The 12540-nt window shown below is 40.8% G+C and overlaps 2 protein-coding genes across 3 annotated transcripts in view; both read right to left on the bottom strand.

The window, feature by feature from the left end:
* Positions 1-12540, bottom strand: part of LOC130070402 (gastrula zinc finger protein XlCGF8.2DB-like) — a 124629-nt gene that overhangs the window by 66497 nt on the left and 45592 nt on the right. The window lies entirely within an intron of this gene.
* Positions 5776-11060, bottom strand: LOC130070333 (tripartite motif-containing protein 16-like). Its single transcript, XM_056234709.1, has 6 exons — positions 10337-11060; positions 9943-10038; positions 9622-9855; positions 6707-6866; positions 6509-6556; positions 5776-6322 (listed from the first exon to the last, which is right to left on the bottom strand). The coding sequence occupies exons 1-6, from the start codon at positions 10907-10909 to the stop codon at positions 5811-5813; spliced, it is 1623 nt and encodes a 540-aa protein (XP_056090684.1). The 5' UTR covers positions 10910-11060; the 3' UTR covers positions 5776-5810.

Here is a 12540-nt window from a genome sequence, read left to right on the forward strand (position 1 = left end):
CTGAGCGGAGAGTGGTTAGCTAGACGCTAAGAATGTCGACGGTTAAAGTTAGCTGAGGAGCAGCGCACAGGGCACATAGAACGGGCGTGAGCTCCGCCACAGAAATTACAGACATGGAGGAAGTGGCATCGTTGTCTGTTGCAACGTGATGAATTAAAGCTGTTGCACACTTGTCTGCCTGGAACTGAGGTAAAAATCTGGTTACGGTCATTCCTTGATTGAGGGACATGTGAAGTGGATTTTTCTTGGAAAGGAGCTGGATGGGTTGGAAGATCTGAGTTGGTTTGGGGACATTCTGAACGTAGAATGAATGATAGACCTGCAGATGGTGCAAGAAGGACTTCGAACGCCTAAGAAGACTGTTTTATAGTTCGAGGTCCAAGGCTCCCCAGTAAGGACACTGGTTCCAGTGTGTGACGCGGGCGGCGCATTTAGCTGGAAAAAGCTTATGGTATGTATAAAAATTACTACCTCCGAAAGAGAGACTGAGCTCTGCTATGGTAGAGAGGTGGTCATTTAATTCCTTGTGTCTGGCTGGAAATGAAGTGCAAATTACTTCTGTGTATCTGGCAAAAGCAACGCAGAATTCTGAAAGTGTGAGAACTCGTTTTGAAGGTTGTACAGAATTTGTAAGATCAACGATTTAAGTCAAACGAGCGGTGGGATTCATTGAGAGAGACGAAAGTCAGTAGAGAAGAAAGATCGATAGTTGCACCTGGTAGAATTAGGGAACGGAGATGGGCTGGGACTGGTAGTGGTTCCATGGCGATTGCATTGTTAGGAGCTGGAAGATGGACTGCTGTTGAGAGTGAATGGGCTGGCAAGCGGATTGTACCTGAGGAGCAAGTGTTAGTGTTGAGAAAAGTAAATGAATGTTGATCGGAGGGTCCCATTACTGACTGGTGTCCAGTGTTGGGAAGGATACTTTCAAAACGTATTTCGTTACGGAATACATGCCCCAAAATATAATTTGTAATGTATTCCGTTAAGTTACTCAATCTGAGTAACGTATTCTGAATACTTGGATTACTTCCACATTGAACTGCATTTTATAAGTGTAGGAATGGGGAATGTTGAAGCGGTGGTGACGCGTTGTAGGGATGGCGCTGCCAATAAAGCACCTAAAAGCTGTCACAAAGAGTCGGCAAAAGTATTGATTATGAATCTGTCAAATATAGCAAGGATATATTTTAATTGTTTATTAATAAACAAGTGTTTTCTGTCTGTCACTGTCGCCTGCAAAGATGAAGTTGACGATGCTGACTCGTGATCTTTGCAGTATGCTAGTGAATGCGCCAGAGAGGAATGCGCATCTCATACGGATTACATAAACAGAAAGCAGGCGACTAAACCTGAAAATAACTTCTGAAAATGCTTCTATAGGTTGGAGGTGGAGTCTTTGGACGCTGAAAGGAGGTTGGTTGCTGGCAAGCAGAGGTTGCACTGCACAGTTAAGCTATATTTAGTTCTCCCTTCTCTTTCTTTAATGTGAAATACTGTATGAATTTCCGAGATAGAAACGCATTCTTGCCCTGTCTCTGTTGTAGTTCCGGCTACATCTCTATTCTAGCTCCCGCTGCTCCTCTTCCGACTCATTGTGACTGATCACGCAAACCGCACATTTTTTCGTTTTCACATTGGGGCTTCTGGGAAATGCTGAGTTGCCTTAATTTATTTAGAGTGACTAAACTCGTGAAACAGAGAAGTATCGTAAATGTAATCCATTGATTTCAACAATGTAACTATTCTAAATACCAACTGTTTAAATTGTAACTGTAACGGAATACAGATGGGCGTACTCATAATTTGTATTCTGAATACGTAACGCCGGTACATATATTCAGTTACTCCCCAACACTGCTGGTGGAAACTGTGGAACATGTGCTGTTTGAGTGTATTAAATACTCAAATCAAAGAATGGATTTAAGGAATGGACTGGAACATGAAGGAATCAAACAAATGAACATTACAAATATCTTCTCAAATAAATCCGGAAAGATGGTGCTTAAAATCATATCATCTTACCTACAACAAACTGGACTTAACCTAAGGATTTAAGCAAAAGTAAATAAGATACAGTAGGTGGTGATAATGCTCCATTTGGTTGCAAGTCGCCAGTAAAAGACGAAGAAGAACACTGCTGGTGTCCAAGATGGCTGGCATGGCCTGAAGTGAGAGGAAGGGGAGGTTTTGTGTAGAAAAGTGGAGACAATTGGAAGATAGAAGAGGAAAAAGGGGTGAGGCGAATTGGAATGGAAGGAAAGAGGGAAGATGGCTAGCGAAGGCAACCTCGAGCTAGGATCCGCTCTTTGAGTAGGTTGGTTTGAGGGTGAGAGAAATGTAACTGTGTGCGAGGGTGACCTGGCACAAGGGTTATTATAAAGAAGTTTAGAGAGAACTGGAGAAGCAGAGGGAAGTCGGAGGAATGTGTTTGTGAGTTTGGTTCTTGCCTGGGGAGTGGGGCTGACTGCATGAAGTTTGTGAGAGCTGGAGAAAAAGCGGAACTGTTTTTTGCGGCCGCTGTTGCTGGCCGGGTGGAAATACCGGCGGACAACGAAGTGTGAGCCGCGGCGGCGCCGGCGGCGTTTGGATCGGCGCGTTGGGATTGTGTGGGTTCAGAACGCCGAACCGGGAGAGAAACGGAGGTAGAAGAGGTGCGAGTCTTGCTTTTATAAGATGTTGAAGTGTTTGATGGAATGCTGGAACTGTAAGAACTGATGAAAAGATCGTAGAGTTGAGCTTTTGCTGATCTGCAGGAGAAATGGATTCCGAAGCTGGAGAGGACTTGACGTAGGCTGTTGACTGAACATTTTGAAATGGGTGGAATCGGTGTATTAGCAGCGGAAGAATGGAGAGAAGATGGACGAGGCTCGGTTAAAACTGGCGATCTTGAAGATGGAAAAGAGCGTTGCCTTTTGGAACGTGGTTTATATGAGCGCTGGATTTCTCGATCAGAACACTCATGAAGATGATCTGTAAGATTCGATCTCACGCGGGGTGTAACTGGCTGTGTCCCAGGAAGGCTTGTCAGTTCGTCGTCTGAAGGAAAGAGCTGGATTTCCGGGATGTCGGACATTATTCCTTGCGGCAGTAATGCATACTGGAACAGCTGATACTAGGGAGAGGTAAGCGGCTGCTTATATACTCTGTTTGTTGATTGAAAGATTGGATGGGCTCGCTCCTCCCTAACTTACGTTTAGGAACTTCATTAAATGATCTGATTAGACAAAAACCATTAAAAAGTCAATCGCTTAAATGCATCTCAAGTCAAGTGATCACAATTATAACAACCACTATTATAGAGCATTTGTTTTTTTCTTAACCAAGGATCAAGTTAAAGAGATAAAAAGATTGTTAAAATATTTCAAACTTGTTAAAAAATTGTAGATTAAAATTAAATGTGTGGTTTAATATGTTAACTAAAACTGAATCCTCATCACAATATGTCCATTCTATTCCATCTCAGTTTTCCTCCAGAACATTAGGTCAATAAATAAAATAAAATTTCAACTTAAAGTGCATTAAATAAAAGGGCCTCTAAAGGATTACAATGATGGTCTAAATGGAAAACTTAAAGTAAAATAGTTTAAAATCATGTAAATCTGGTTAACATGTCATTATCTTTATTAAAATCATCGTTTATTAAACTCTCAGATTTGCTTTATTGAAAATTGATTTACAAAAATAGTTCTACCTAACATAAATCCTGCTATGAAATAACAGATACATACTGAAAAGTAAAAAATCCTCCTTCTATAAGTATTAGATAGACATTATTATATGGTCTGCCTCTGATCTTATTGGTAATGTCTAATTCAGGGATGGCAGCTTCGGTCCTGGAGGGTCACTGTCTGGGAGACTTTAGCTCTAACCCTGAAAAAACTCACCTGCCTGTAACTTCTAGTAATCTTGAAGACCTCGATTAGCTTGTTCAGGTGTGTTTGATTAGGGTTGAAGCTAAACTCTTGCCTTGTCCAAATACCCACACTTGTGGTCTTTGCTCTAGTCTAGACCACTCGTCTACTTGCATGACGTATTTCCTCTATTTGGTCCAAGTGTTGGTGTTGGCGAGTAGGTGTAAAGACTGCAAGTGTGTGTGAACTTTTCATCACTCGATGGGACACACTTATAGTCTTGCAAAAAATGTTAGTGTTTACAGTGCTTTTATTTATTGTATTTTCAATACTTTGCATTTTAAAATAAACTTCTACATGTCTGTTCAGTAGTCACTCTGTAACTAACAGAAGACACACATTTTAAATTGTGGTGCTTCTAATTAAGTGATAAAAACAGTTGCAAATGTTGTTTAAAATAGGTCTACACATACCATACTCATTCTTTGCACCAATAAAACATGCAACACTTTGTTTTTACTACCAAATTATATTTATCGAATTGATTTAAATTTCATTGGAATGTTTTACTCAAAATCTCGCGATTTCTGGGCGCATGAGTTCCCGAACATAATGCATGATGGGATACGCTTAGCCTCGAATACCACTCCGAAGCGGTATTCAAGATAAGGGGGGTTTAGTGTGCATTAAATGACATGGGACAGTCTTGCGCACTTACTTCCTGTCGCGTACCCGCGCTCTCAAGTGGCCAAGAACGCAAGTGTGGGTATTTGGACAAGGTATCTGTAGGACAGTGGCCTAGAGTTCTCAACGGGTCGGGTCGGCCCGACAAACCCGACGGGACCCGCGGGTTCGGGTCGAAAATATTTGCAAATGACTCGGGTCGGGTCGGACCTCGGGCTTAATCTTTTGAATTGTACAGTAAAAAAAAAAAATTTATTATTTATCGCTGCTGTTCACTGTAAAGAAAGTCTGGCTGCTGCGTGCAACGTGCATCGCGACGCGAGGGCAGACCTGACGCCGCTGCGTGCACGCCTTTAGCCCGGAGAAGAAGATGGAGTTGGTGAAAAGTAAACTTGCCGCAGATGAAATCACACCGTCGCTCAGGGGCGGCGCCGTTGTGTGATTATCTCGGCAGTTTAGGACATCGCACAAGATTTGCGTCAATACAGAAAACATTTAATCACTGGATCGTTTTTTTCGTTTATTGAAATGTGGTTTATGTCAGCTGGATGGACGGAACGTGGGAGACGTGAGAGTGCGCGCGCGTGCGGCCGGGGCTCTCTCTCTGCGTGGTCACCGTGATTTTGCCAAGTAAGACATGGTCCTGGATCAACATATTTTGTTGATCCTGGATCAACATTCCTGTCCCAAAATGTAGTCCTTACCCAATCCCTACCCCTAAACCTAACCCTACCCATAATTTTTCCCTAAAATCAGAGGGTAATGAAAGGTGAATGACACTAATGTTTAAGTACTTAACCCTGGTTCTAAGCCTAAACTTGACATAAACTGTAAACTTGTCCCTCAAATCTGATTGGTTGATTGGAAAGTTGATCCAGGATCAACAACGATGTTGATCCAGGAACATGTGGTACTTGGTGAAATCACGTTCACCCTCTCGGCGTCAAGCGCAGCAGTCATTCTATTCTACATACATCACTCACCGATCAAAAGGGTGGCGTCGGGCCGCGGGCCGGGTTCGGGCAGATAATTCATGTTGATGTGTCGGGTTACATCGGGTCCGGGCTTTAAAAGCCATGGGCCGGGTCGGGTCGGGTTGTAATTTTCAGGCCCGTTGAGAACTCTACAGTGGCCCTCCAGGACCGAGGTTGCCCATCCCTAGTCTAGTTTATTTGTTAAAACTTAGAAGCCATGTAAAGAACATCTTTTTATTTTCCATTAAACAACATTCAGTATAATACAATATTTATCTCTACAGTCTATTCTGATTCATTAACACAGTTTCACTGATCCATAATAAACCCCAAACCCAGGATAGAGTGGTTGAGTGAATGTGGTCTGGACTGTGTGTATGAGGCTCATTGTGTCAGAGACGCTGTAGAAGGACAGAGTTCCTGCACTGTGATCCACATACACTCCTATTCTCCGGCTGATGGGCTCTACAGTGATTTCAGTCTTTATTTTGTGTCTGAATGAGTATTTGGAGGGAGAGCAGATCAAACTCCAGGACTGATCATTACATCCAAACACACACTCATTACCTTCACCCTTCCTGCTGATGTTCTTATATGACACTGATATATACACATGTTCACCACTCCACTCAATCTCCCAGTAACAGCGTCCACACACACTCTCTCTACACAACACCTGCCACACATCAAATCTGTCTGGATGATCAGGATACGGCTGGACTGTGTTAGTGAATCTAATCACTCTGTTCTTCTCAGACAGACGGAGGAATTTATTCACTGTGTTCGGATCCAGAGTGAACTGATGGGAATCTGATGGAGATAAAACACATCAGAATCAGGAATTATGGATCTGTCTGATCTTTTTAATATATCAGAACTCTTCATGTTCAATATATCAGCAGTGTCTCCTTTCTGTCATGTTTTCTTTCACCTTCTACAGGAAGAACATGAACACACATTTAGGGAGTTTCTCTGCTTGTTTTCTTAGTGACTTACATTGTAGGAAGTCGTTCCTGGTCTTGGGAACAATGTTGGTGAAAGTGACTGTGGAAATCAACAGATATGGAGAGTGTGATTATCATGTCAAGAGAAAATGATCCCTGCATCTGTTCCTAAGACATTTCTAATATGATCTTCTACATGATATGAGATGATGGAGGATTATTTCTGAGAGCAGAATCTCCAGGACTTTACCTCTGTCAGGGATCTTCTTGAGCTCTTCTTTGCAGAAATCCTCCAGTTTGTCTCTCAGCTGACGGACAGATTCTCTCACGCCATCAAAAGAGGAGAGAGGACTGAAGGGATTTTCATTTACGTCAGTAGATTCAGGAGGAGCTGAGAGAGACTGGAAACTCTACAGCAAACGGAAATCAAAGCTCATCACCTCCACACTTCAGCCAATAATCTGCACTACTGTTAGATTTGTGCGGAAGTCTCAACAGAAAGAAAACTGGACAATCAATTTAATAAATGAGTTTAGATTTGGATACTGAGCATTTGTAACTATATACAGTATATACAGTTGCAATCGAAATTATTCAACCCCCATTGCAAATCAGGTTTATTGGCAAAAATTTAAGATTTTCAGCTGTTTACAATAAACAAATCAAACAAAAGTCATTTAAATAGCTCAACACAACAAATGGTTTCAAATGGTTTCCCCATATTCAACTGAAAATGCAACTTTTAATGACTTCTGCAGTATCAAAATTATTCAACCCCTTCATGCCAAGCATCTTATTACTTAGTAGAACACCATTTTTCTGCTTTGACCTACTACAAACAACTTTGTCAGTTTAAATCTAGACTAAAAACACATCTCTTTAAACTACAGCATACACATAATACATTATCAACTTCTGTTAGATAATGTTAGGCTGCATAGATTAGGTCAGCCGGAACTGGGAGCACTTCCCATTACACCTGATGTACTCGTTACATCATAAGAAGAATGGCGTCTACGCTAATATTAGTCTCTCTGTTCATCCCGAGGTTTAATGTGCTCTGCCGTATCCAGATCTGATGAAGGACCTGCGCCTGGACACGACGACAACGCAGTCCTGAAGTGTCAACTAGTCTCTCCTCTCTGAAAGCCTCCTTCCCTTCCCTTTAACCCTGTACAGATAAAACGTTATCAAAATGATTCCAGTTCGCATGGATACGGGAAGCGACTAAAAATTCTGTATTATGCAGGCCAGACAAGTAATTTGGTGAGGTCAATTTGTAAAGAAATATATGCGCATATATATATTAAAATGTGCACACCTATATACTAAACACATAATATGTATGTGCAAGCCGTCACCGTTTTCACAGATTCACGTTTTTTTATTTTACACGGAGATGATAAGGTTTTTCAAAGATTTTAAAAACTTGCACCTAGGAACCTATTTCAAAGTTTGCGTTCTCGAGCCACCACACACTGTTGTCGTGCAAATGAACGGCTAGAACACATTAAAAGTTTTCTATTTTCAGTTAAAATGGTGTCGTGTAAGCGGCCCCAAGTTAATAACTAATGATCTTTGCAACAGAAGTGAATTAATCAAAAACTAACTTTAGCTGGACAATAACTTTATTCTAGAGCTGCTGTAAAGTCAAAACAATCTCTGTTACTGTAATTTCCGATTATCACTGTAAAGCTGCTTTGAAACAATCTATATTGTTAAAAGCGCTATATAAATGAAGGTGACTTGACTTGACTTTTTGTATCCTGTTCCTTGTTTGTGAAGGGCTATCTCTCAACTTTTTGGACCATTCTTTTGACTTAGCCATATTTCTAACTTGCAGTCAAATGTGACACTCAACAAACCTAGTTAGTTCAGATATTTCATGTGTTCTAGCTCAAGCACACCTGGTGCAACTAATGAAGGGCTTGATTTGTGCTGTTGTAAGAGATTCTTTACAGGGGGTTAAATTATTTTGTTGCCCCGTTTACACGAAAGGAAGACGCAGATATTTCCCTGCGGTTTGGCCTCTCGTTTACACAAAAACCCAGTTTTTATCACAGAAAACGATTATTTCTAAAAACTCGGGCCATAGTGGAGATTTCTGATAACGCCGGTTATGTGTTGGCATGTCAACTGGGAGAAACAGGGTTTTAGGTTCTCAAACGTCACATTATGCGCCACAAAATGCTTAACGTCACGTGAGCGCCCAGTTTGGCATAGTTATGATGGCGCTCAACGGTGTATTTATGCGGGTTGATGTAAATGACAACTTTTTTGAAAACGATGTTGTGTGCACGATGTTATTATTGAAATTGGAAGGGGGGAAATATTTGTTTCTCTAAATACCCGGCTATGTGTAAATGTGGCCTGAAACTGCAGAAGTTATTAAAAGTTCATTGCAAACAGCTGAAATATTTTTTGCCAATAAAACTTCCAGAAGAAAGAGCTAAGAATATGTTTTCCTAAGAGATTTCCAGAGTTGAACTGCATTTGTAAGTGTGTCTCTTTCAAAAGAAGATGATCAGATGAGAGTCAATTTGTAAAGAAATATATGCGCACATATATTAAAATGTGCACACCTATATACTAAACACATAATATGTATGTGCAAGCCGTCACCGTTTTCACAGATTCACGTTTTTTAATTTTACACGGAGATGATAAGGTTTTTCAAAGATTTTAAAAACTTGCACCTAGGAACCTATTTCAAAGTTTGCGTTCTCGAGCCACCAAACACTGCTGTCGTGCAAATGAACGGCTAGAACACATTAAAAGTTTTCTATTTTCAGTTAAAATGGTGTCGTGTAAGCGGCCCCTAAGTTAATAACTAATGATCTTTGCAACAGAAGTGAATTAATCAAAAACTAACTTTAGCTGGACAATAACTTTATTCTAGAGCTGCTGTAAAGTCAAAACAATCTCTGTTACTGTAATTTCCTATTATCACTGTAAAGCTGCTTTGAAACAATCTATATTGTTAAAAGCGCTATATAAATGAAGGTGACTTGACTTGACTTTTTGTATCCTTGACTGATGATTGTATAATAACCGAACACACAGATAAACACTTCAGTCAACTGCTCATTCTGCTTTCATGAAATGTTTCTCTGTGAGTCTCTTGCTCAAGTCCACTATGACCCTGTTCTTCTAGATCTCTGTTACCTGCAGGAAATGGATGTGATCCTGTGTGTGTGAAAGCTGCTCCAGCTCAGCGTCTCTCCTCCTCAGATCATTGATCTCCTGCTCCAGTCGCTCCAGTCGTCCTTCAGCTCGACTCACTGCAGTCTTTTCCTGATCTCTGATCCGCTGTGTCGCCTCAGAGCGGCTTCTCTCAATGGAGCGGATGAACTCAGTGAAGATCCTCTCACTGTCCTCCACTGCTGTCTGTGCAGAGCGCTGTTAGGACACACATCACAATCACACAGTGAGCTTCAGCGAGTCCTGACTGAGACGTCTCAAACTTCTCTTCTTCTCCAGACTCACCTTATGAGACGCCACGGCCTCTCTCAGCTGCTGAAGATCTTTCTCTCTCTGCTGGATCCTCTGCTGGAACGACCTCTGCGTCTCCTTCAGCTGCTTCTGCACCACAAATCAATAACAGAGATGTCACATTATACTGCTGACACTATATCGTCATGTGATATAATCTTTTTTTAATGAAAAGGGTTGTGTTGATAAACATGTTTACGGTGCATTTTGACCATGTTTTCTGTTAAGTTCAATGCGGAGCACAAATACACTCAGCAGTGAAATTTCACCTCCAGCTTCTGTTAACTTCTGCTGACGTCTGCAGTGTGACTGATGTTCCCTGATCATATGGGTGCCGATATAAATAGTGTCAACATTATTTCATCAATATCTAGTTTAAAGTTCATACCTGTTTCTCTGTCCTCTGCACTGCAGCTGATACAGTGTTGTGGTTTTTATGTTCGTCCATCGTACACAGGAGACATATAAACTTCTGATCAGTGCGGCAGAAAACCTCGAGGAGTTTATCATGTGTTTGGCAGATCATCTCCTGCAGTCGTCCAGTGGCATCAGTCAGATTGTGTCTCTTTCTTTTAAAGAAACTCTCATGTTGTTCAAGGTGACCCTGACAGTAAGACTCCAGACACCCCAGACAAGACTTGACGGCTTTGCGTTTTCTTCCAGTACAGACGTCACACTGCACATCTCCAGCTCCAGCGTTACAGTCAGCAGGAAGTTTAGTCTTCTTCAGTTTCTCCACCACTTCAGCCAGCATGGTGTTTTTAGCTAAAGCAGGTCTTGGACTGAAGGTCTGTCTGCACTGAGGGCAGCTGTAGACTCTCTTCTCATCCTCCTGATCCCAGCGTCCTGTAATACAGATCTTACAGAAACTGTGTCCACAGGGAATGGTCACTGGATCCTTCAGGAGATCCAGACACACTGAACACAGGAACTCATCCTGAGAAATTCTGGCTTCTGCCATTTTACTGCATGAACACAGAGACAAAAGTTCACAACAGCTCAACTACACTTCAGTTTCAGTTTCCTTGAACTCATGTGGTTCCTGTTTCCTGCTTCTGTGTTTGAGTGCCGTGTGCAAATGTCTGCAAGCCTGTAGTCACAGATCATAAAACGTCCACTAGATGTCAGTCTGAGACTGACACTCAAAGAATTTAAGTTACAGATAATCAGGAAACACCATTAATAACTGCATCCTAATTATCACATCTATGCAGTGCTGTAAGTGGTGTAAACTATATGAGAAAAGCTATTTACTTTGTTTTTAAACAGTTGTCATTATTTGTAATAGTATGTCATTGGATGACTGTGTCCTCAGATGAACATTACCTTGTGAACTGATATAGCATTTTCCTTGATTCATAGGATCCAGACAAATTATGTGGCATTGACATTCTTTTATTTAGACATTTTAGTTGTTCCCACCCTCACATTTACTTATAATGGCAGGTAACAAATGTAATGGACTGAAATAACCTACAGCTACACTAATTCTACATTTATATCTACACATGATAATTATGATCAATAAACCCATATATTTTCCACTCAGAATAAGAGAACACACAGTTGTGGAATGTGTTATCCCATGCGCTTTTCCCTGTGGAAGAAACCTGCCTCAGCAGGAAAACTAAGCTACACAGCTAATCTATTTAATTATTATTAGCATGTGTGGTCAGTGAAATCTATGTTTGATTTTATTTTGTTCAATATTAGTGTTACAAGGTATGTTGTTATGGGAAGGAGGAGGCGGGAACCAGCAAACATTTTAAAGACTTTATTATTTAACCCTTTATAGGGCACTCATTGAAATACTTGGAAATTCTAAATTTCAACCATAGAGTGTTATTGGAGGATATTATAAGACTTCTAAACATTTGTGAGTTTTTAAAAAAATATATTTTTTTAGGTTGGAAATCAAGGGCAATGAAGTTACCATATATGGTTCCTCGCCAGTCTAGGGTAATTTTTTTCCCTTAAAAAGTGTATATATAAAAAATCAAATAAAAACACATAAACTTGTTTGAAACATAAAAATATTTATTTAGGAACATTTTAAATTATTATTAGGAACATTTTATATTAAATTATTATTAGGAACATTTTAAATTATTATTAGAAACATTGTAAATTATTATTAGGAACATTTTTTTAATTATTATTAGGAACATTTTAAATTATTATTAGGAACATTTTAAAATATTATTAACATTTTTTTTTTTTCAAGTCCAGCGAATTAGGCCACTGCTTCGTGGTACTTAAGGAAGCAGTTGCGGTCAGCATTGAGGCACAGATGGACCTTGCAGACCCTGCAGACCACGTTCGACCTCATGATATTCCCCTTCCGGCTGCAGTACTTGCAGGTCTGGCGGTTTGTGTAGACAGGGGCGTGGAACAGGGACATGTCAAACCGCACATGGATTGCTGGATTTGTGCTGCGGTGTCCCCGGACAGGTGTGGGGATGGCAACAGAAGTGCTGAGGCTGCCTGAAGATGCTGAGCTCCTTCGGAGATGCGATGTGGGAGACCTCTGGCTGCTAGCTTCCCTGAACACCTGGATTCTAAAATTTTTTAAAGACAGGCCATCCAGAAAGC

This window comes from Rhinichthys klamathensis, unplaced genomic scaffold (genome assembly GCF_029890125.1).
Source record: "Rhinichthys klamathensis goyatoka isolate OS25496 unplaced genomic scaffold, OSU_Roscu_1.1 h1tg000018l_1, whole genome shotgun sequence".
Lineage (NCBI taxonomy): Eukaryota > Metazoa > Chordata > Actinopteri > Cypriniformes > Leuciscidae > Rhinichthys > Rhinichthys klamathensis.